The sequence below is a fragment of the Setaria italica genome, chromosome VII (assembly GCF_000263155.2).
Source record: "Setaria italica strain Yugu1 chromosome VII, Setaria_italica_v2.0, whole genome shotgun sequence".
NCBI classification, from domain to species: Eukaryota; Viridiplantae; Streptophyta; class Magnoliopsida; order Poales; family Poaceae; genus Setaria; species Setaria italica.
The window spans coordinates 26,759,677-26,782,736 of record NC_028456.1 but is presented as its reverse complement, the minus strand read 5'-3'; the positions used below and the strand labels follow the sequence as shown (position 1 = coordinate 26,782,736).

The 23,060-nt window shown below is 42.6% G+C and overlaps 1 protein-coding gene across 1 annotated transcript; it reads left to right on the top strand.

The window, feature by feature from the left end:
- Nucleotides 1–1,125: 1,125 nt before the first annotated feature.
- Nucleotides 1,126–22,797, top strand: LOC101774544 (BEACH domain-containing protein C2). The gene is made up of 31 exons (XM_022828354.1): nt 1,126–3,156; nt 3,487–4,271; nt 5,512–6,216; nt 6,638–6,772; nt 7,420–7,524; nt 7,644–7,757; nt 7,863–7,939; nt 8,133–8,214; nt 8,964–9,296; nt 9,981–10,606; nt 11,035–11,119; nt 12,907–13,101; nt 14,630–15,181; nt 15,258–15,401; nt 15,587–16,087; nt 16,524–16,672; nt 16,878–16,947; nt 17,027–17,110; nt 17,196–17,252; nt 17,320–17,388; nt 17,467–17,553; nt 17,625–17,741; nt 18,188–18,337; nt 18,446–18,530; nt 18,607–18,727; nt 19,110–19,206; nt 19,291–19,404; nt 20,249–20,615; nt 21,127–21,923; nt 22,000–22,122; nt 22,308–22,797. The coding sequence occupies exons 1-31, from the start codon at nt 1,464–1,466 to the stop codon at nt 22,371–22,373; spliced, it is 8,685 nt and encodes a 2,894-aa protein (XP_022684089.1). The 5' UTR covers nt 1,126–1,463; the 3' UTR covers nt 22,374–22,797.
- Nucleotides 22,798–23,060: the final 263 nt, after the last annotated feature.

Sequence of the window (23,060 nt, the reverse complement as noted above, 5' to 3'; positions counted from 1 at the left end):
CCTCCTAATGGATCGAGAGCCCCGGGAGAGTAAACAGATCACACCCAAACTTTAACTTGAAGAAACTGTGCTTCTTTCACATGAGCGCGGTGGAAGCCTTTTTCTTGATCTTTTGAGCTGTGGCAGTCTGGCAGATCGGTCAGGTAAAGCTGCTGCTGCCCGTGTATTCTTTTGCATTGTACGGTTATTGTCGGTCGATTAGTGTTTGGACGTAGATATTGATTTTTAGAATTTGGAGCTGATCGAGCTGCTTCCTAAGATTCCAAAACCTAATTTAGTAGTCATCCAAACAACAGAATTGGAATTGTGGTCCATTTTCATACCATGGCTAATTTAGTATTGAATCCAATTCAATACCACACCCTCCAATATCTATATCCAAACGCACCTTAAGAAATTCCCGACATGATCGCATGTTAGTTGTTACAGTACTATTTAGTCATGGACAGATCATGCTTACAGCGTCAGGTTGTGCCGTTCGCAGATCACGATCAATCTGCATCGACTAATATCGGATGTGCTTTCCCTTTCCCTCGTAGCCTTTTCATTGGATGACCGGGTCCCTGCATTTATCACTGCTACTCCATCACTCCATCAGTCCATTGAAGCCTGGTCCTTGGACCAAACGACGCTTTTGAAATCTTCCTGTACATGTTGATTGGACTTTCACTTTTCTCCTTCTGGAGTTGCCGTAACATCTAAGCATTCATCGAAGATAAACACAAGCTGTAACGAGGTTAGTACGAATGTGGAGTGTACAAGTTGATGAGACAAAACTTGTGCGCTGAATTAGGGAATCTCTGATCTTCTTTAGACGTGGGCTAATAAGCTATGGGCTATGCACGCAGCTACGGCACACGCACTTTGTGTATGGGCGTGCACGCGCCGCTGCTCGAAAAAACCCGTGCATTGTTGTAGCTTGTGCCTCGTGGTACGTCCAACTTCCAGCTGCCTAGTCCTGAAAAAGGCCAGCTGCTTAGTCACTGCCAGGTGGCGCCAGATCCGGATCTCGCCGTGTCGTTCCCTCTACGGGCGCTCAAACCCGCCCGCCGCACCAGCACCGAGGTGCACGGGCGAGAACGCAACGAGAGCCCGCGACCCCGTGAACCCAACGTACCCACCGCCGCGCCACGTCTTCTCCCCTCCTGACCTCCTCCCTCCCTCCCCCCCCTCGGTCAAGTTCATCATCCGGGTTCCCGTCCGCCTCTCGGATCTCGCCGTGCACAGCCGCTAATCCCCCACCCACCTCCTCTCACGCATTTGCACCCAACACCCCGCGGATCTCCCCAGATCCACGCACGGCCATTTTCCGCCTCGATTCCGCGTCCCTCCAGTCTGAGAGTCTCCGCCGCGCGTAATCGCCCCGCCCGCCCGCTGTTTCACTTCCGTTGACCGATTCCCGCCCGCATTTCCGCCCCCGGGGCTTTGCTCGGATTTGGGTTTGATGGAGTAAAGCCCTAGCAATGGCGGAGGACGCACGCGAGGTGTCCGATTCCTCCTCCCCGCCGGCGCCGGCGCCACCGACGCCGCGGCCGGAGGAGGGCTCCGAGGAGGAGCAGTTCGAGGCCGTGGCGCTCGGGGACGAGGCGGGCGTCGAGGAGGAGGAGCCCGCGTCGGTTCCGGGGATGGGTGCCAGCACGCCGGCCACGCCCGTGACGCCCTACGAGCCGTCCCCGCGGCCGAGGAGGCCGCCGCGGCCGCCGGGAGCGCCGGCCGACGCGCCGCCGGAGGTGGTGCGGGCGGTGGAGGCCGCGATCGCGGGCGGGCCGGACCTCCTCCGCGAGGTGGCCTCCCAGGAGCAGGGCGAGCTGGCGCACTCCGTCGTCGACGTGCTGCTCGGCACCATGGGCGGCGCGGACGAGGCAGGCGACTCCACCGGCACTGGCGCGCCCCCGAGCGTCATGTCCAACGCGCGCGCCGCCGTTGTCGCCGCCGAGCTCCTGCCTTGTCTCCCCTGCGACGACGAGCCATCTCCACGCACCCGTATGGTCGCGGGTCTGCACGCCGCGCTCCGCGCCTGCACTCGCAACCGTGCCATGTGCTCTTGTGCTGGCCTCCTGGCTGCCCTCCTCGACTCTGCAGAGAAGCTGTTCGTTGAAATGGATCCGGGTAGTAGCTGGGACGGGGCAGCACTTCTTCAGTGCATTGAGGTGTTGGGTGGACACTCGCTCAGTGTGAAGGACCTGCATTCCTGGCTTGGTTTGGTAAGGAAGGCACTTGGAACGAGCTGGGCCACACCAATGACACTGGCACTTGAGAAGGCCATGGGGAGCGAGGAAGCAAGAGGTCCTGCTGTGACATTTGAGTTTGATGGGGAGAGCTCTGGTCTGCTTGGCCCTGGCGATAGCAGGTGGCCCTTCTTAAATGGATACGGGTTCGCCACTTGGATCTATATAGAATCATTCTCGGATACGCTTAGCACAGCAACAGCTGCAGCGGCCATTGCTGCTGCTGCCGCGGCAACATCGGGAAAATCATCAGCAATGTCAGCTGCTGCGGCAGCTAGTGCCCTTGCAGGAGAAGGAACAACACACATGCCCCGGCTTTTCAGCTTTCTCTCTTCAGATAATCAGGGTGTAGAGGCATACTTTCATGGCCAGTTCTTAGTGGTGGAGAGTGTTGGCGGGAGGGGTAAGAAAGCTTCTTTGCACTTTACTTATGCGTTCAAGCCTCAGTGTTGGTATTTTGTTGGGTTGGAGCACACAAATAAGCATGGTTTGCTTGGGAAGGGTGAAAGTGAATTGAGGCTGTATGTTGATGGTAGCCTGTATGAGAGCCGTCCTTTTGAGTTCCCACGTATCTCGAAGCCACTTGCATTTTGCTGCATTGGGACAAATCCACCTCCAACTATCGCAGGCCTGCAGAGGCGCCGGCGGCAATGCCCATTGTTTGCTGAAATGGGGCCTATCTACATCTTCAAGGAACCAATTGGGTCAGACAGAATGAGGCGCCTAGCGTTCCGAGGAGGAGATACACTGCCCAGTTTTGGAAATGGCGCAGGCTTGCCATGGAAGGCAACTAATGACCATGTTAAGAGTATGGCAGAAGAAAGCTTTGCACTTAACAATGAGTTGGCAGGAGGCTTGCATCTTCTTTACCATCCTAGTCTTCTCACTGGGCGGTTTTGCCCAGATGCCTCACCTTCTGGCTCATCAGGTTTTATCTTCCCCCACCCCTTCCCTCTCTACTTAGCATTGACTGTACTCATTTTCATGCACCTGCAGTAGCACTACCATATATTTGAATCCATTAATTTTAGCAAATCCCCATTGCAATTGTTTTAAAGGAGAGAACAGATACTGAAAGTCACTAAATCATTTAATAGGATTGCCCTTCTGTTGAATCATGCATACCATTTTCGTTTTGCAAAGCCATTGAAGTAAGGCATACTGTATTTCTTGTTGCTCCAGCTATTTTTGATGCTATTGGGTCATGCTCTGTCGTACTCATACATATGGTTAACTAGTATCTTCTTTTGATTTTTAGGTACTCAACGAAGGCCTGCAGAGGTTCTTGGATTGGTTCATGTTTCATCTCGTGTGCGGCCTGCAGAATCTTTATGGGCCTTGGCTTATGGGGGCCCCATGGCTTTACTTCCACTAACCATAAGCAATGTGCAGATGGACAGCCTTGAGCCTATACCTGGTGACTTGTCATTGTCGCTTGCCACTGTTTCCCTTTCTGCTCCAGTTTTCAGGATTATTTCCCTAGCTATTCAACACCCTGGAAATAATGAAGAATTATGCTGGACATTTGCACCAGAGCTTTTGTCACGTGTTTTACATTATCTGTTGCAAGCTCTTTCGAAGGTGGAAAGTGGAGAAGAGGCACTGACTGATGAGGAGCTTGTTGCTGCAGTTGTATCTTTGTGCCAGTCTCAAAGAAATAATCATGAGCTTAAAGTTCAGCTTTTCAGCAGTTTACTGTTGGACCTGAAGCTGTGGAGTTCATGCAACTATGGTTTACAAAAGAAGCTTCTCTCCTCTCTTGCAGATATGGTATTTACCGAATCTGCTTGCATGCGAGATGCAAAAGCAATGCAAATGCTTCTTGATGGTTGCAGAAGGTGTTACTGGGCAATTCAGGAACCAGATTCAATTGATAACTTTGCATTTACTGGAACAAAGAGATCATTGGGTGAAGTGAATGCTCTAGTTGATGAACTTTTAGTTGTTGTTGAACTGCTGCTAGGAGCAGCGTCTTCAACAGCAGCCTCAGATGATGTCCGCTGTTTGATTGGATTTATTGTTGACTGCCCACAGCCTAATCAGGTACTTGGGACTTCGCATTACTAGACAAACTTTGTCAAATTCCACCAGTGCTTCTGTCTTTTGTTTCTGTCGAGACATGAATAATTTGAATGGAAGATGCATAGATCTTCCATGTCTTATGTTGCGAGCCTAACATATGTTATATCAAAGATGTTTTTGAATCAGTTAAGCACAACCAATCGGTGCATATACATTAGTAATTATAAAGTTATCTCAGAGCCCTGATGCTCGTTTTTCCCTACAGCATTAGAAGTAGGTAAATTGTTCATGAACTTTACTTCCATGGTTTCAAAAAGTGCTAGGCAATAGGCAGGCGGTCAGGTCCTGCCTAGCGCCTAGATGTGCCTAGGTGTTGCCTGGGCAAGGCTAGGTGTTTGTACTTTTTATAGGTTAATAGACTAATCCTATGTTAGATAAGAGGAAATTTGGTACATTAATACAGAATTTGACATTATCATGCATTCATGAGTTATGTGACCATAGTTTGTCATTCTCTGTCTCTCTCTGTCCCACTTGCAATCACTGATCAAGTCCTAAACCGCTTGAGGTGAAAAGACACCTTGACAAAATGCCTAGGTGGTAGGCATGGCAGTTCTGCTCTGCCTAGTGCCTAGGCGTCGCCGCGTCCTAATTAAACAGAGCTTACTTCATAGGATAAATACTACGCAGGAAGAGAATGATGCCTTGACTAAATGGCGATAGAACTCTAGGAGGGGGCAGCAGGGTGCCGGGGTTGAGGAATGGGGAGTTGGGGACAATTGACTTTATTGCCAATGCAAAAAATTTCCCAAATTGTGGTGGTGGCTTCTTAGTAGTGTGCCGCTTCTGCATCTGTCCGAGCCTACGCCCTTGACGTGTTATATTAACCATGGCAATAGCAGCAACAACAAAGCCTATAATCCCAAGGAAGTTTGGGTTGTCTATTTTGTCTCATTAGTAATAGCTGTTTTATGTTGGCTTGCCAAGCTTATGACAAGCTTCCTCCTTTACTGGGCTATGGACTGGGTATATTGAGATAACACAAACTGATTTATTTAACCATGACAAATTTGTCAATACGAGTTACCTGTTTGCTCTTGAAGGTTGTCTACAAATCTTTTTCTCTTAGTATTTACTTTATAAATGCTGTTTGCCTTGACTTAATGAAAGTCAGAATGAAGTATGTGCAGGAGCTCCTTATCTAGCCGGCTTTATGGTGATCTAGTAATAAGTTGGTTCTTAATTATGTGCTTATTGGCAGGTTGCAAGGGTGTTGCACCTCGTCTATAGGTTGATTGTGCAGCCTAACATCTCTAGGGCCAACATGTTTTCTCAATCCTTCATCTCTAGTGGTGGTGTGGAAGCACTTCTTGTTCTGTTACAACGGGAAGCTAAAGCTGGTAATAAAAATATTTTGGATGATTCTGGTGCCAATTTAAGTGAAAATGATGTGCACAGGGATCGAAGTTCCAGCAGAAAAGTTGAAAGCGCTGACACAAGATGTCAGGTTGATGAAACTCAATCAACTGAACATCATGAAACGATTTTTCATGAAGAAGCCGATGAACATGAAGCCTCAAATGCAAATGATATGCTAGAGTCAAATATTGGAAGTAGAGTGCCTGGTTCTGAGAATGGGCTCTTGAAAAATCTGGGTGGTATTAGCTTCTCAATTACTTCTGATAATGTCCGGAATAATGTTTACAATGTTGACAAAGGTGATGGCATTGTTGTGGGTATTATTCACATTCTCGGTGCTCTAGTTGCATCAGGCCATCTTAAATTTGATTCTGATGCTGCAACTCCAAATATACCTGGTGGTAGTCAGAACGCCCTTAATGAAGAAGGAAATCCTGTGTCAGAAGATAGAGTATCGTTGCTACTTTTTGCATTTCAGAAAGTATTCCAAGCAGCCCCAAGGAGGCTTATGACTGCAAATGTCTATATGGCTTTGATTTCTGCTGCGGTATGGTTTTTTCCTGATTGGGACATAATTGGATGTGTTTCTTTACCCTAACCAATTGGCTCCATGTGATTAATTGAAGTTTATTGCGCTTGGTTTCCTTTCTCTACTTTCAACCCGCTGGCAAAGTACAATAAACCCTTTTTTGAACATAGAGGTCCCTACTAAAAATTGATGCTTCAAGTAAAAATGAGAGAACTTTAAAAAGGATCTATTGATTTATTCTTCAACGGTCATGAAAATAAAAATGGGCAAGAATGCTAAATTGACTCTACCTAAATGAGGGGCTGGGACCATAAGAATTTTCATTTGGTTTTTGTTATATGCGTTTTGATACTTTTGCTCACTTGGTTTGTAGTGGCGTACAAAGACACCACAAATTTTCAAGTTTAATGATATTGGCCTTCCTCACAATTTAATGCAGATTAATGTTTCATCAGCTGATGAAAGTCTTAATCTTTATGATTCTGGTCACCGTTTCGAACATATCCAATTTTTACTGGTCCTACTCCGCTCACTTCCATATGCATCTAGGGCATTCCAAGCTCGTGCTATACAGGTGTGTTTTCATTGACTTGCAGTAAATCGTTACATAATTTGTATTATCATGGCAAATTTACTTTTTTATTGGGAAAGTAGAGGGCCCTTAGCCCTTACTGAAAGAAATATATTGTTATAATACAGTATAAGTTATGTAAAGAAGACCTGCATAATCCTAAGGTCATGACCACAAGCCCATAAGTACTCGACTCTTTAACAAAGTAAAGCTACTTTGTTATTCTATTTCTATATGCTGTGTGTAGTTTTGCCTTTTATCTTTGTGATATATCTTGTTTTTGACTGACAGATAGAGAAAGCTACCATTATCAAAATTATGCTGTATGTTAGTCAGCTTCATTTGCATTCTTAAACTATCGCAGTCTAAATCTTGGAATCTTTGGATCACCTATCAAATCCATAATCCCAGCTGCCCTGCATGTCAGTAAAAGTTAGCCAAATCAGATGGACTCTAGTATGATGTCTGTGCCACTTGCATAGGGTATTATTAGGTTTAAGGGCTCCTGCACGTTTATTTCCATTTATACTGCGCTATATGGTTATATGCTCTTTGTCCTTCACAAACTGAGTTATATCCTTTTGATTTATCAAATTTTTAGATCTTGCTGAATTTCTTATGATGTCAAAATTCTTTCTATATCGTTTCAGGATCTTCTGTTTTTGGCTTGCAGTCATCCTGACAATAGAACCACAATGACCTCAATTGCAGAGTGGCCAGAATGGATTTTGGAGGTTTTGATTTCTAATCATGAGGTGAGTGTCACAGGCCTTTTATCATATTTTTCTAATGAGAATTGTGTTCAGGTGAAACAACACATAAACTGCAATTTGTCATTTTCTTTTATTTTTAATTTGAAAATTTATAATTATAGATGGGCACTAAGAAAAATGCTGATGGTGTAAGCATTGGTGAGATTGAAGACCTCATACATAATTTCCTGATCATCATGCTGGAGCATTCAATGCGACAAAAAGATGGGTGGAAGGCAAGATAATTTTTTAAGCAGAACATCCTCAATAACATACATGGTCAAATGCATTGATTTTTTTCAATAAGACCTTGTTTTGTCGTTCTCCATGCAACTATTTAGGACGTGGAGGCAACAATTCATTGTGCAGAGTGGCTCTCAATGGTCGGAGGATCTAGCACTGGAGACCAAAGGATCAGGTAGCCCCTTTGCACTTAACTTGGGGTTACTTGTTCAAGAAATAATTCAAGAACTTTATTCTAAGATTTCTGCACCCAAAAGCCTAGGATTTAAACATCAAATGACAACACCATTTATTTTCTCTGCACTGTCTTTTCGGTTACTGAGATTGTTTGCCTTGCATTTTTATGACAACCTTCTATTCTTTTTAAGGCGTGAAGAATCATTACCTATTTTCAAAAGGAGATTACTGGGTGATCTGCTTGATTTTTCTGCCAGGGAGCTTCAAGTTCAGGTAAGTCTCCTGTTCTCGACTTGATCTGCCTGCTGAGCATGGATCTTTTCTTTACATGATATGAACAGTGGTATTTTAAGTCTTTTGCTGTTGCTACTTTCTGTAGTTAGTTTTCCCCTTAGTGATGTGTTGAACTGCTGATTTTTTAGTCTCTATTCTTCTAAAGAAGTGTTTGTTTTATCCTTCTCTGGTTTAAATTAGGTACAAAGGCTATATAGATTATCGTTAAGGGTAATTTTTATATGATTGAAATACTAGAGTTCAGTGGCGGAGCCCCCGGTATGGCTAGGTCGGGCGGCTGCCATACCTCAATTTTTTCAGGTCCTTCTCCATCCTAGCTTGGTTCTGTGTTTTCATTGCACCTCCACCTTTAATCAGGGCACGGAGCTTCAATCACCCAGCTGCGCCACACCTCATTTTTAATCCATCCTCCGCCACTTGTAGAGTTGGTAGCTTTGACTATGTTCCCTACTCCCTTCGCACAAGAATATAACAGGTTGGCACATAGATGCAATAGCACTGTTATGTAACAACATTTTTTCTGTGTTATTTTTCACGAATACTGATGCCTTACTACATTTTCTAATTATAACTTTTTGATTCTGGACGATAATTGTAATATTGTTATTGCGATCCTGGATGGCTTACATTATATCATCTTGATGCATGTTGTTGCAATGTGATAGTTTTTACCTGAGTTCTGTGGCTATTGTTTTGTAATGTCTTTCTTCTGCTTGTGTGTCCAACAGACTGAAGTAATTGCAGCGGCTGCAGCTGGTGTTGCAGCTGAGGGTTTGTCTCCTGAAGAAGCAAAAGCTCAAGCTGAGAATGCTGCTCATCTCTCAGTAGCACTAGCGGAGAATGCAATAGTCATTCTGATGCTTGTGGAAGATCATCTGAGGTCACAAGGTCAACATTTTTGCACATCTCTTGCAGGTGATAGCATTGTATCTTCCACTTCAGTGGCTTCATTGGCTGCCAGTCGGTCAAATTCTTTGGGCACAGCTGGTAAAGAACCTACGGCTGCTGGAGCCTCCAGACGGTCATCCTTGTCCAGCGATGCTGGTGGCCTTCCGCTAGATGTATGTAATACGTGATGACTATGTGTAATTGCATTCTATCAGTTATTCGCATTATTTTGATGAAGTAATTATTTAGCTTTCATAACCACGCTTCAGTTTTTAGCAGTTATACTTGTACATTGCATTTGCATGTTTGTGTTTGAGGGAACATTTTACTATTTTCTTCTGTTGCTAAAAGTCATTGCAAAAGATGCCACCCTGTCATGATTTCCATTCTTGTACCATGTTCCTGGCTTACTATTACCAATTTTTCATAATTGTTATCTTGGTAATCATGCCTGAAAATTTCAGTAGAGCTGTTATTTACCTAGCTGCATAGGCCACCTGGTCCTGCTAGTTCATTGTATGAGGTGACAACAAGCTATTGACATGATAAATGCTTGACTCTAGGGTTGGAGTTGCTGTTTGATTAACAGTGCTAATCCATACCTGCCACTTCCTTGAAGAGATTCTGCAATAAAGTTCTAAATAAATATGTGACTGATATACTCTAAATGGAAATGTGCTATTGGATGATCTAATTGCTGGATTTAATTAAAGCTTTAACTGTACATATCTTGCTGTCTAGTGAAAATTTAAAATAATTACTTGTTGACTGTACCTTCATGGCTTATATAGTATTGCCAACAGATAGTTAAGTTTGATCTTATGAATGCTGTCTTCATTTGTCTGCTGTGATTGAAGCAGTTGCTTACTTCTATGGCTGATGCAAATGGACAAATCTCTGCTGCCGTGATGGAACGTCTTACAGCAGCAACAGCAGCTGAGCCTTATGAATCTGTCAAGCATGCATTTGTGTCTTATGGGAGCTGCATAGCAGATCTTGGAGAAAGTTGGAAGTACAGAAGCCGTTTGTGGTATGGTGTCGGCATTCCACCCAAATCTGATATATTTGGCGGTGGTGGAAGTGGTTGGGAATCCTGGAAATCTGTTCTAGAGAAGGACTCAAATGGGATTTGGATTGAATTTCCACTTGTAAAGAAATCAGTTGCCGTGCTGCAGGCACTTCTGTTAGATGAATCTGGACTTGGTGGTGGTCTTGGTATTGGAGGGGGATCTGGCCCTGGTATGGGGGTTATGACTGCCCTCTATCAGTTGCTAGACAGTGACCAACCATTTCTTTGCATGCTCAGAATGGTTCTTGTTTCGATGAGGGAGGATGACAAAGGTGAAGGTGATGCTTTTATGAAAGACAATAACATAAAGGATGTAGTATCAGAAGGAATGGGCCACCAGGCTGGAAGCATGATGCCATTTGATGGCAACAGTTATTCATCTCCTGAAAAGCCTCGGTCTGCACTTCTTTGGAGGTAACTCCTTCCTTTAGCAACATCATATTCCCTAGCTGTGCTAAACTGCTAATGGTATCTCACAAAATGTGTTAATGATCTTTGTTAGGAGTTGAACATTATGTATAATTTATTAGATAATCAGAATTTCAATGGTAGAAAGTTACTTTGATATAATGTGTTGAAGTATAAGTGAATTGCACACCTTTCCCCATCAGCTTAGGCCTTTGGATGCAACTGATCAGGGCCAGAGGTTTCCATCTTAGTTGCACAATTTACTAAAAGATCCGTTTGCCTGCTCCTATTCCATGTCTGAGGCAACTTAGGCTTTCGGGTGCAATTGTTCGGTGCATGCAGCTCAATATATTATATGATTACATCTAGGTGGTCTTTCAGTCTATTATGGCTGGTCATTCTGTTAATTCTTATTTCATGGGTTGTGACTGCAGTGTGCTTGGCCCCATCCTCAATATGCCAATTACAGAGTCTAAGCGACAGAGAGTGTTGGTTGCTTCCTCTATTCTCTATTCAGAGGTGAGTTTCTTTTGCATTATTGAACTAAGCATGTAGTCTGTCTCATAATGAATTAGAAGCCAGCCCCCTTAGGCCCTGTTTGTATACGCTTTTCTAGAACTCGCTTATCTGATAAGCCTGCTGTCTGGAGAATCTGCTGTCTGAATAAGCTGGGTGTTTGACAATCCTGATTATTTTGTGTCGATTGTCTGTCCTGACTGGTAAAATGACCTGAATGCCCCTTAGGCTGATAATAGCTCATTTTTGTTGTGAATACGAGAAGATAATAATTCTAATATCTCTGGAGTTTGTTAAATAGAAATTGCATTACAATAATATGAAATTCATATGATGGATCGGTCTAGTACGGAAACATCCGTCGGCGTCGCCTTGGAGGAGCTCGGTGTGACTGACGCAGAAGGATCCGGCGGCGGCGGATGGCTGACGCGAGACGGGCGGAGGGCAGGGAGGCGGGCAAGGAGGACGGGATCTGGGTAGGGCGGCGGGCGGATGGTAGTGAGGCGGGCGGATGGCGCATGGAGCCGGCGGCGGGCGGAGCGCGGCGAGCGGTGGACGGGATCTGGGTAGGGAGCCGGCAGAGGGTGGCGGGCGGCGGACGGAGCCGGTGGCGAGCGGAGGGCGGCGAATGGAGCCGGCGGTGGCGCATGGGTCGGAGGGCAGGGTGTCGGTGGAGTGGAGGGGTATCGGGGAAAAATCTGTCTGCTTGCGCGAGAAGCGCCCCCGAGGCCGCGTAGTGCAAAAGCAGAGCGCTAGTTCTATTCTCGATTGTGGGCTAAGCGGCTTGGGAAATAAGTGGAAATTAAGCAGGGTGGACGGAGCCGGCGGCGGGTGGTGGACGGGGCCGGCAGTGGGCGTGGTGGCGCGGGGGTCGGAGGGCAGGGTGTCGGTGGAGCAGAGGGGTATCGGGGAAAAATCTGTCCGCTTGCGCGAGAAGCGCCCCTGAGGCCGCGTAGTGCAAAAGCGGAGCGCTAGTTCTATTCTCGATTGTGGGCTAAGCGGCTTGGGAAATAAGCGGAAATTAAGCAGGGCGGTTGGGTGGGCTTATGGCTTATTTCCACTGATAAGCGGGAAATAAGCGGAAACAAACAGGCCCGTAGTCGACTGACACACTGAACATAGCCATCTGCCTTTTTCTGAACATTTTTCTTCATTTAAGTGCTACAGTGTTTCTTATGGAATCCATGTTTTGCTGGACCTACAGACAGTAGTTTCCTAGTTTATTTAGATTGCTATCCAAGGTCCTAGTCTGTTTCACATCTTCCTAACAAAGGTGGCCTTAGTCTTGTTCAGAAATCAGTCAATCAAGAATCAATCTTGTAAATGGCTTAGCCTACCAAACTCGGCTATGTTCAGAGCCTCTTTTCAATGGGAGAAGCCCGTAGATTAGAGGGTGATCATCCCTTACCTCGATGTCTAATCTGTCATTGATATGGCAACATTATGTGCTGAAATGTTTGATTTGTTTACTTTTCAATGTTCACAATACTTTTGAAGACAAGAATTCTCTTGCTGGATAAAACTCGAAGTTATTCTTGACCTGTCATAATTTTGTTGATTCTTTTATGCTATACATATAAATGATTTTGAACAATATCCTGTCTTTGCTCATCCAAATACTATTATCGTTATTGAATCAGTGAGAACATAGTAAATAACTGGGCATACCATATTCATCTTTTAGGCTTCTAATTTTTTGTTCATCATATTTTAGTAAATGCTATTTCTAGGGAACACAAAGTTATTATTTGTTGTTCATAAGAGTTTGCACTATCTTACACTTGATGCAGGTATGGCATGCTATTGGCAGGGACAGGAAACCCCTAAGGAAACAATACATTGAGCTGATTTTACCACCATTTGTAGCCATCCTTAGAAGATGGCGGCCTCTTTTGGCTGGTATTCATGAGCTTACTTCTTCAGATGGACAAAATCCACTTATTGCTGATGATCGTGCTTTGGCAGCAGATGCATTACCTATTGAGGTACTGGCTACTTCTCCCTGGAATCCAATCATAACTTGAGATAATTTATTGCTGAATTGTATTGATAACATACTGATACTACTCTACTACGAAAAATCAAGAAGGCAATTTTGGTGTGCTTATTTTAGTCATATTTTATCTTTAAACAAGGAAATGCTGCAAATCAGAAAAATATTTATCTTTTGCTATACAGTTATTGAAGACAGTGGTTCGATTGGTTCTGATCACCTGTAACTAATGAGAGGCTGAGGCTGGTAGATTTAACTCAATCCTGCACTCCCTGTGCTTTTCTGCTTGATGTTTTAGGAGTGAAAAGTGTTCTATATGGTGTAGGATTTATAGGAAATACATGGCTACATCTTAGTGCCGAACACCTCATTTAGGGCCTGTTTGGAATGCATGCATGGATCCCAAAGAGAACAGTTGTATTAGAAAAAAATTCCTGCATTGCAAATTGAAACCTTACTTAATGCTACATTTTACAAGATTAAATCTCTTTGTTCATTGCTCGAAAGCTTAAAGAGGGTGGTTTAAGGGACATTCGAATTTGATATAGTTGCACATGACACAAAGATTAGTTGGGGGTATATGGTCATCTTGTGCTCTTTAAGTCTGCACAAGTAATCAAGTATAAAACATCAATAAGAATGGAGGGAGCATGATTTTTTGGCCATGTTCACCTAATCTGGTAATTTGAACATTGTTGTGAAACCAGAAGCTGATTGTTATTTGTTTGTTGCAAGTCACAACTTCTTATCTTTGTTCTAGTCTGTTAGTGATCATGCATTTTTTGCTTCTTATTGGACGGTTATTAAACATCATATTTGCTGTTGTGGACATTGACATTTAACCTGATCTCTTTGTCCAAATATTCAAGACGAACATTGGGCCATTTAACATGACAATCCTTCTGAAGAACTTTTAGAACAAAATGGTTACTGATCTTGTTTTTTTAAAGATTAATTACTAAATACATTATGTTTTGATGGAGTATCTCCATGCTTGACTAGAGCCCTAATGCTTGCTAGTGAGGTGTTGCAGTTCTGGAGTTTGGTTGGAGCTAGAGGTATTTTCTGCCTCTTTGCCCTTGAGCCAGAATAGGGTGGTGTTTTGGTTGAGGTCATTTTTTTTCTTATTCACAGGCTCGTACTCCCTCCGTTCCAAAATGTAGGTCGTTTTGGCTTTTCTAGATACATAGATGTTACTATGCACCTAAGTATAGGGTTATGTCTAGATACGTAACAAAGTCTATGTATCCAGAAAAGTCAAAATGACCTACATTTTGGAACGAGGGAGTATGTCCTTTTGAAACCTTTTGGAGTGGAAACCTTTTGGAGTGGGTGTTGTAACTTGTATCCCCCCCCCCCCCCCCAACACACACACACACACCTATATTAACATAATGATACGCAGTTCTCCTGCATGTTCAAGAAAAAAAAATACAACATGTTATCATGTCTTCTCCTCCAGAGAATACCAGAATAACCCCATTGATTGGAATTTTTTGTTTCGTTTCTTTTGAGCTCAGGCTGCTCTTTTGATGGTGTCACCTGGTTGGGCTGCTGCTTTTGCGTCACCACCAGTTGCGATGGCATTGGCCATGATGGCTGCCGGTGCCTCAGGGACAGAAACAAGAACACCTCCTAGGAATACCGTGAATAGGCGTGACACATCATTGCCGGAGCGCAAAGCAGCATCAAAACTACAGACTTTCTCAAGTTTCCAGAAGCCTATCGAAACAGCAGCTAACAAGCCTGGGTCCACCCCAAAGGACAAAGCAGCAGCAAAAGCTGCTGCATTGGCAGCTGCTCGTGACCTTGAGCGAACTGCTAAGATTGGTTCAAGAAGGGGTCTTAGTGCTGTAGCAATGGCAACATCAGGACAACGGAGGAGTTCAGGTGATATCGAGCGTGCAAAGAGGTGGAATACATCAGAAGCTATGAGTGCTGCTTGGATGGAGTGCCTGCAATCAGCTGATTCCAAATCAGTTGCCGGAAGAGATTTTTCAGCCCTTTCATACAAATATGTCGCGGTTCTTGTATCTTGTTTGGCCTTAGCACGAAACTTACAACGAGTTGAGGTAAATCCACTTCGAACACTCATTGTTTGTTAATTATATACTTTTCTACATGCCACATAAACTTAGGGAAATGCAGATGGAGAGGCAAACACTAGTTGATGTGTTAAATCGGCATCGTGCATCAACTGGACTTCGAGCATGGCGGCATCTTCTTCATTGCCTAACAGAGATGGGTAGACTATATGGACCTTTTGGAGAACCTCTGTGCACTCCTGTTCGTGTATGTACCGATAATAATTTCTTTATCTCTGTTTTTCTGTTCATCTTCATCTTCATGAGAATAGAACAATTTGTTGACTAGTACAATCTGAACTAGGCGAGATGCTCTGTAATTTGCTCTACTTATGAGAACCCATGTGATGTTTTTCTGGGTATATTTAATATTTATTTTCACTACTCTGGCAGGTTTTCTGGAAATTAGATTTTACCGAAAGCTCTTCAAGGATGAGAAGATTTATGAAAAGAAACTACAAGGGATCTGACCATTTAGGCGCAGCTGCTGATTATGAGGACCGGAAGCTTCTTAGTACTGCTGCACAGTCAAATGAATGCAACTCTGAGGATGCTAACTCTTCACTAGCAAACGCACTTCCATCATCTGCTTCTGTAATTATGGCTGATGCCATGTCGATGGATGAAAGAAATGCGGAAAATGAGCAGTTAGAAACTGACACTACTCACAGCAGTGTTGATGATGATCAGCTTCAGCATTCTTCAGCAGCTGATAAACAATCAGTAAAAGGATCAGTAGGTTCAAGAAGTTCTGATATTTGTGCTGATCGGAATTTGGTTAGATCTACAGTTCTTGCACCCAGTTATGTGCCGAGCGAAGCGGATGAGAGAATTATTGTTGAACTCCCATCCTTGATGGTGCGACCATTGAAAGTTGTCCGAGGAACCTTCCAAGTGAGTTATTACTTAGTCGTGAAGTTCTACTTGTGCCACGGGCAGTTCTTGAAAGTTCACAGCTCATAATATTTGTCATGCATTGACTTATAGGCATGTTTGCCATTAGTGTGTTCTCGTAAGAATTCATAATGTCAAGAATACTTATCATTTTTGCAGCAATGGCTTAAAATGCTTTGTATTTATTTGATTTGTGTATTCTATGAAATTATCTATGCTACTTATCATGATATATATTATATTCTAGTCTTCGGGTTGTACAAAATTTGTAGTATTTATATTGCCTGATTTGTGATTTGCTTCGTCATATAAAGCCTTGTTTTGGAACTGTTTTGTTTTATATTTTTTACTAATGGTTGATTATTCTACTTTTCATCAATTTCCACTTTACTAGCTGCTAATGGATATCATTTTCCCTCCTGTAATTTGTTCCCAGGTAACTTCAAAGAGGATTAACTTTATAATTGATGAGTGTTCAAGTGACAATAATATTGATGATGCTGCATCTACTAGTGGCCAATGCGATCAACAAGATAAAGATCGAAGCTGGTTGATCTCATCGCTTCATCAGATATACAGCAGACGGTAAAAGTTACTTTCTGAGCAGGTGCTATTGTTATATATTGTTTTTCACTCTACCATTCGATGCCTATATCCAGTTCTGTTGGAAAAAAATGTTTTTCTTTTGGGATGAATAAACTGCACTCTGCGTATGTCTCATGTTAACTTACTTTGTAGTTTATCTTTTCTGTGGTGCACTCATTTTGTGGGTCAAAATTACTTGTTGCAGATACTTACTACGTCGAAGCGCTTTGGAACTATTCATGGTAGATAGGTCGAATTTCTTTTTTGACTTCGGGGTACATCCTTAACAAAACACTACTTTGTAATTTTAATTCCTTACCTGTCGCATCTTAATCTCATGTCTACTTGATGTAGGATATTGATGCACGTAAAAATGCTTATCGGGCTATTGTTCACACAAAACCTCCCAACTTGAATGACATCTTTCTAGCTACCCAGGTTTGTGCTCGGAGCATTTTAACCTAATATCTATCATTATCAGTACGCGACAATAGTCAGTCATGTGTTCCTTTTTTTATTTCAGAGAGCTGAGCAGATTCTTAAAAGAACTCAGTTGATGGAGCGCTGGGCTAATTGGGAGGTACACAAACATTGTCCTATGCATATTCTTTGGTAGGTTTGATGTCTAACAATGTTCAATTGTTCAGATTAGCAACTTTGAGTACTTGATGGAACTGAACACACTGGCTGGGCGCAGTTACAATGACATTACTCAGGTCAGTATCCTACACAATATGTATTTCTGGTTGAATCTGGTGATTTGTCTTTCTAATTTTGTTTATCTGCTTTTGCAGTACCCTGTTTTTCCCTGGATAGTAGCAGATTACAAATCCGGAGTGTTGAACCTGGATGATCCTTCGACGTATCGGGATCTTTCAAAGGTTGTCCTGTACCTATTTGTTGCTCCTGTCTTTTGCTAATCACTAACCATAGCTGGTATTATTTGATGCAGCCAATTGGAGCATTAAACCCTGAACGTCTAAAGAAGTTCCAAGAACGGTACTCTACATTCGAGGATCCAATCATCCCAAAGTTTCATTACGGCTCACACTACTCCAGTGCTGGCACGGTATATCTTCGTAATAAAGATGAATCCAATGTTTACTTAGAATATTGGCTATGCAAGTATGCATTATGCTGTGTGGAAGTACTTTGGAAAATAATTTGTCCAGAGAAATCTTCCCGTGCCTGATGAATTTGTAATAAGCAGACTGTAAAATAATTCTAAGTTATCACACAAGGGTCTACAGGTTATATGTGTGCATGGTTTTGCTTGCATCAGTCAAAACTTTGTGTGTGTCATATATAACCGTGACTTCACCCTTTGTATAACTTTGGTTTTGTCGCAATCCACTTTTCTTGATTTTGTTCTAATACTTAGAAAACACAGACTGTCGCCATTTCTCACTTGATTCCTGTGGCCTGCAATTTTGATATCTGATTATTGTCCAATGCATACTTGGTTGTCGCAATGTTTGATTTGTGTACTGACTGGACTACTATTGTCCCTTGCAGGTCCTGTATTACCTTTTTAGGGTGGAGCCTTTTACGACACTGTCTATACAACTGCAAGGCGGAAAATTTGACCATGCTGATCGCATGTTTTCTGATCTTTCTGGTACATGGGATAGTGTTCTCGAAGACATGAGTGATGTAAAAGAGCTTGTAAGTCTACCGACAAATGTCTGCAGTAGTTTCCATGGATGTCTACTGGTTCGTGCTCAAATCAAGTCTAGATTGTAGCAATCTGATTATCTGATTGTATTTATCTAGGTACCTGAGATGTTTTACCTCCCTGAGGTATTTACCAACGTAAATGGTATCGACTTTGGGACAACTCAACTTGGAGGAAAGCTAGGTAACTGCATTATAACTTATGTCAGCTATGCAGCAGAATACAGAAAAACTTTATGCAATTCCTGGTACCATTGCAGATTCTGTAGAATTGCCTCCCTGGGCTGAGAACCACGTGGATTTTGTCCATAAACACCGGAAGGCTCTTGAGAGTGAACATGTCTCTGCTCATTTGCATGAGTGGATTGATCTAATATTTGGGTACGCTATGTTATTCTTGTTTTGCCACTTTCTTGTGTGCTCAGCGATACCCTATCTATGCCCTTTCATGTACAATAATATGTTAAGTTGGGTAGATTATTTACAAGTATAATGACTGCATTGGCAATTTTGTCTCTTTGTCAGCATCTTTTCGCCCATCAATAGGCTTGGCTGCTTTTACATCTCTTGGCTCCTAATTTAGATAAATGATCTGGACGGATTATTCTGGCTTTTAGCAATTGGTTGCTTTCATATTTCTTGCCTCCATTAATAAGATATCAGGCATCCTTTTAATTAGCTATCCTGAGCAACCAGTTCTTATGTTCTCTTCACTTACAGTTACACACATCACCTTATCATTGCTGACGACTCCCTTTTGCAGATACAAACAGAGGGGCAAAGAAGCGGTAATGGCCAATAATGTATTCTTCTACATCACATATGAGGGAACTGTTGACATTGACAAAATTACAGACCCAGTAAGTAACAGGGCGCATGAGTTAGTGTACGTGCCTTATAGTAGCTTGTGTCTAGCTATTCATGTTTTACCGGAAACTCTTTAGGTGGAACGGAGAGCTACACAAGATCAAATAGCTTACTTTGGACAAACACCATCTCAACTGCTCACTGTTCCTCACATGAAGAGGAAGCCATTGGCAGAGGTCTTGCAACTACAGGTAATTTTATAATTAGCTTGTCCTAAATGCCACATATTTAAAAACAGAGGGAGTGTTAGTTTTACTGAGTTGAAGTATTTTTTTTATTGTGTAGAATGTTGTTAGTTATGTTAGGATTATAGGCTGACTGCTGGTGGAACTTGTATGTCAATGGCAATAAAGTATCTATCTAAAAAAACAAAGAAATTCCAGGATTTAGCCTATGGCACCCAAATTTACTTCAGGTACGGTATGAAATTTTTGTTGCTGGGAACCCACCAGCAGACCATTATACTGACTCCATTGGAAGAGTGTTAATGCACAATTTGACCAGTGAAGCTGGTTTCCTCATGTGAATTATTTACATCATTGGGATTAGTCTTGTATGCCTATGCCTTAGTTGATAGTTGGACTGGTATGCACAAAGAACTGAGACTTAACCATACTTAAGGTAATCCATCAAAGAATAGCAAGGATGGAAACCCAAAATACTTTGGATGTATTGGGTTGGCAAACCAGGGCTGGAACTGGTCTTCATTTACTGGAACCCGAATTTTGAGTTGGTGAGGTCTCACCTAGGTGGTACAGATGTCAGTGATTGATTTCTTGAACACATAAATCAAGCCATCTAGGTAACTTCTAAAGATATATTTCCCTTAGGACTTATTGTCCATTATCTCTATTTTCCTTTGTCATTCTTCATGATAGACAGCTTCGGGCAGCTCCTGTGCTGCATAAGTAACCACTAAATATGATATAGTACTTATTAAGTGTTCTTGTACTGTCATACTTCATATTCATAGTATTATAGGTTATGTGGCTCACTAATATTTGGCATAGCTTGACCCTTTAATTTACTGTGCAGACAATATTTCGGAATCCAAATGAACTTAAATCCTATGTGCTTCCACATCCAGATCGCTGCAATGTTCCTGCCAGTGCTATGCTTGTATCAAACGACTCTATTGTAGTTGTAGATGTAAATGCTCCAGCAGCTCGTGTGGCACTTCACCATTGGCAGCCTAATACTCCAGATGGTCAAGGGACACCTTTCCTTTTCCATCATGGTCGAAATGCTGCAAATTCAACCGGTGGCGCACTCATGCGTATTTTCAAAGTATCTGCTGGTTCTGCAGAAGATTATGAGTTCCCAAGGGCTATAGCATTCGCCGCTTCTGCAATCCGCAGTTCAGCAGTTGTTGCTGTCACATGTGACAAAGAGATAATTACTGGTGATTATTTCTTTTTGCTTCTTATTATCTTTATAGATTCTTTTTTTAATATATACTTGGTATCACACCACATGTGATGATCTACTTCGTTCTTGCTTCGCTTATCTCATTTTACTCTTGTGATAGCCCTACTTTGCGGCCATCACCAACCGCCTCAGCACGCTATTGTACTTCTGGAATTGATAGAAAGCATTGCAGTGTTATGCCGTAATATTCCAAATGCAAACTAAGTCTACAAAAGAAACATTCCAGGGTGAACAATGGGTCTCAGTGCTAATTTGGTTTTCTATATCTTGTTATATTGCAACTCTCCTTCTACATAAATTGCAATGTAGGGTTTTCTGTTGATAATTTTAGGCTGGCAGTCCACAGCCTCATTGTGCTTTGGCTAGATAACTTGCTCTGCACTTGCGTGTTTTCTTGATGATGGAGTGTGATATGGTAGTCCATTATTTTGTCATGTTTCCATAAATCTGCTTATAATTCTAAATACTGTTTTGCTCAATAATAGGTGGGCATATTGATGGTTCGTTGAAGTTGGTATCTCCAGATGGAGCGAAGACAATTGAAACTGCTTCTGGACATCTTGCTCCAGTGACATGCCTTGCGCTGTCCCCTGATAGCAACTACCTTGTGACAGGGTCTAGAGATACCACAGTTATACTCTGGAGGGTTCATCGGACAGGCTCCTCCCATAAGAAAAATGCTCCAGAACCTCCACCGACTACGCCAACGACACCGCGCAGTCCTCTATCGAGCAATACTAGCAGTGTGAGCAACCTCTCAGAAACAAAGAGACGTCGCATCGAAGGTCCTATGCATATAATGAGAGGACATCTTGGGGAAGTAACCTGCTGTTCTGTTAGTCCTGACCTGGGACTTGTTGCTTCCTCATCAAACACATCAGGTGTTCTTCTACATTCATTGCGCACAGGCCGGCTGATAAGGAGGCTTGATGTCTGTGAGGCACATGCAATATGCTTATCTTCTCAGGGAATCATTTTGGTTTGGAATGAATCAAAGAAAACGTTATCTACCTTCACTGTCAATGGACTCCCTATTGCTACCTCAATTCTGACACCTTTCTCTGGACAAGTTAGTTGCATTGAGATTTCTACAGATGGACATTTTGCTTTAATAGGAACATCTTCGTTCAACAACTACAAATGCGATGAGATTACTGAAAGTGGGGATCATGAGCTTGGACCCAGTGGCAAGGATGATGTATCAAAAGATTCAGAACAGTCTGAAACTGAGCAGTCTGTTCATGTGCCTTCAGCATGCTTTGTTGATCTGCATAGACTTAAGGTTGACATTAATAGCTTGGATTAACCTTGGTTGTTGTCCTTTTGTACAATCCTCACTAGAAATGTTTTCCTGGCAGGTTTTTCATACACTGAAGCTGGCAAAGGGTCAGGACATCACAGCAATTGCTCTGAACAAAGAGAACACAAATCTTCTAGTTTCTACTGCTGATAAGCAGCTAATAGTCTTCACTGATCCAGCTGTAAGTATCCCCAATTCCTAATTAACGATACATTATGCTTGACCAAATCCATATAATCACTTTCCATGACAACTGAATATTTAAAATTTTTTGCTGTTACAAATATTTTAATACAATTGGTAATATTGCCAGTTGCATAGAAATCCACTTTAACTTGCTTCCTGATAGAGTTGGTAATGTTGCAGTTGAGCTTGAAGGTAGTGGATCAGATGCTACGTCTTGGTTGGGAAGGTGATGGGCTGCTTCAGTAAGAACTGATTTCAGTAGATCATTGCCTGCTTCAAGATTTATAGTCTATTAGTTATCATAGGCAGTAGTAAAAGTAATGAAAGGGAAGGCGTGGGACACGCCATTTGTACAAAATTGAGGATTAGAATGTTTGTGCAAAGGCTAGGTCATATATTTTGTATCCAACAGGTCATTTAGATAAGGAAGAAACCAACGGACTTGTTAGAGAAGTAGGCTGTAAAAATCTTAAATGATTTTGTAGAATGGGTGAATAGTAATTCTACACAGTTTTGCTACGCATTCTTTGGTTGTTCTGTCGTACAGTGCTTGTCTGCAGTTTGCCAGTGTCCTGTAATACTTTGTATATGTGAAATTTTGAACCTGTTATGACTTGGCAGCAGCCATTAACGAGTGTTGAAATGGTGGATCGAAGTGTTTCATTTCTAACATGGTGTATCTTATGAACCTGCAATGCCACTCTCTCATATAGCATTTGCCTTTGTATCACAAGTGGTTGAAATTTTGTAGGGCTCGTTCATATATTTGATTGTTTATATATTTGAGAGTTCTGGTTGGATTTCATCTCCGCTTCAACTGACCGGACGGTGGAACGTCCTCTCTTGTTTGACGATACATGATAAACGTCGTTTGTTCTCCTTTACCGTACTGAGCTATGACAACTTCAAATTCTAGCTAGCGTTACTTCAATC

Excerpts from the sequence above, each read along its gene's own strand:
- LOC101774544 (XM_022828354.1), top strand. The coding sequence starts at position 1,464 with ATGGCGGAGGACGCACGCGAGGTGTCCGATTCCTCCTCCCCGCCGGCG. Across the intron at positions 17,253-17,319 it reads AGCGCTGGGCTAATTGGGAG|ATTAGCAACTTTGAGTACTT; the intron begins GTACACAAACAT and ends TCAATTGTTCAG. Across the intron at positions 17,389-17,466 it reads GTTACAATGACATTACTCAG|TACCCTGTTTTTCCCTGGAT; the intron begins GTCAGTATCCTA and ends CTGCTTTTGCAG.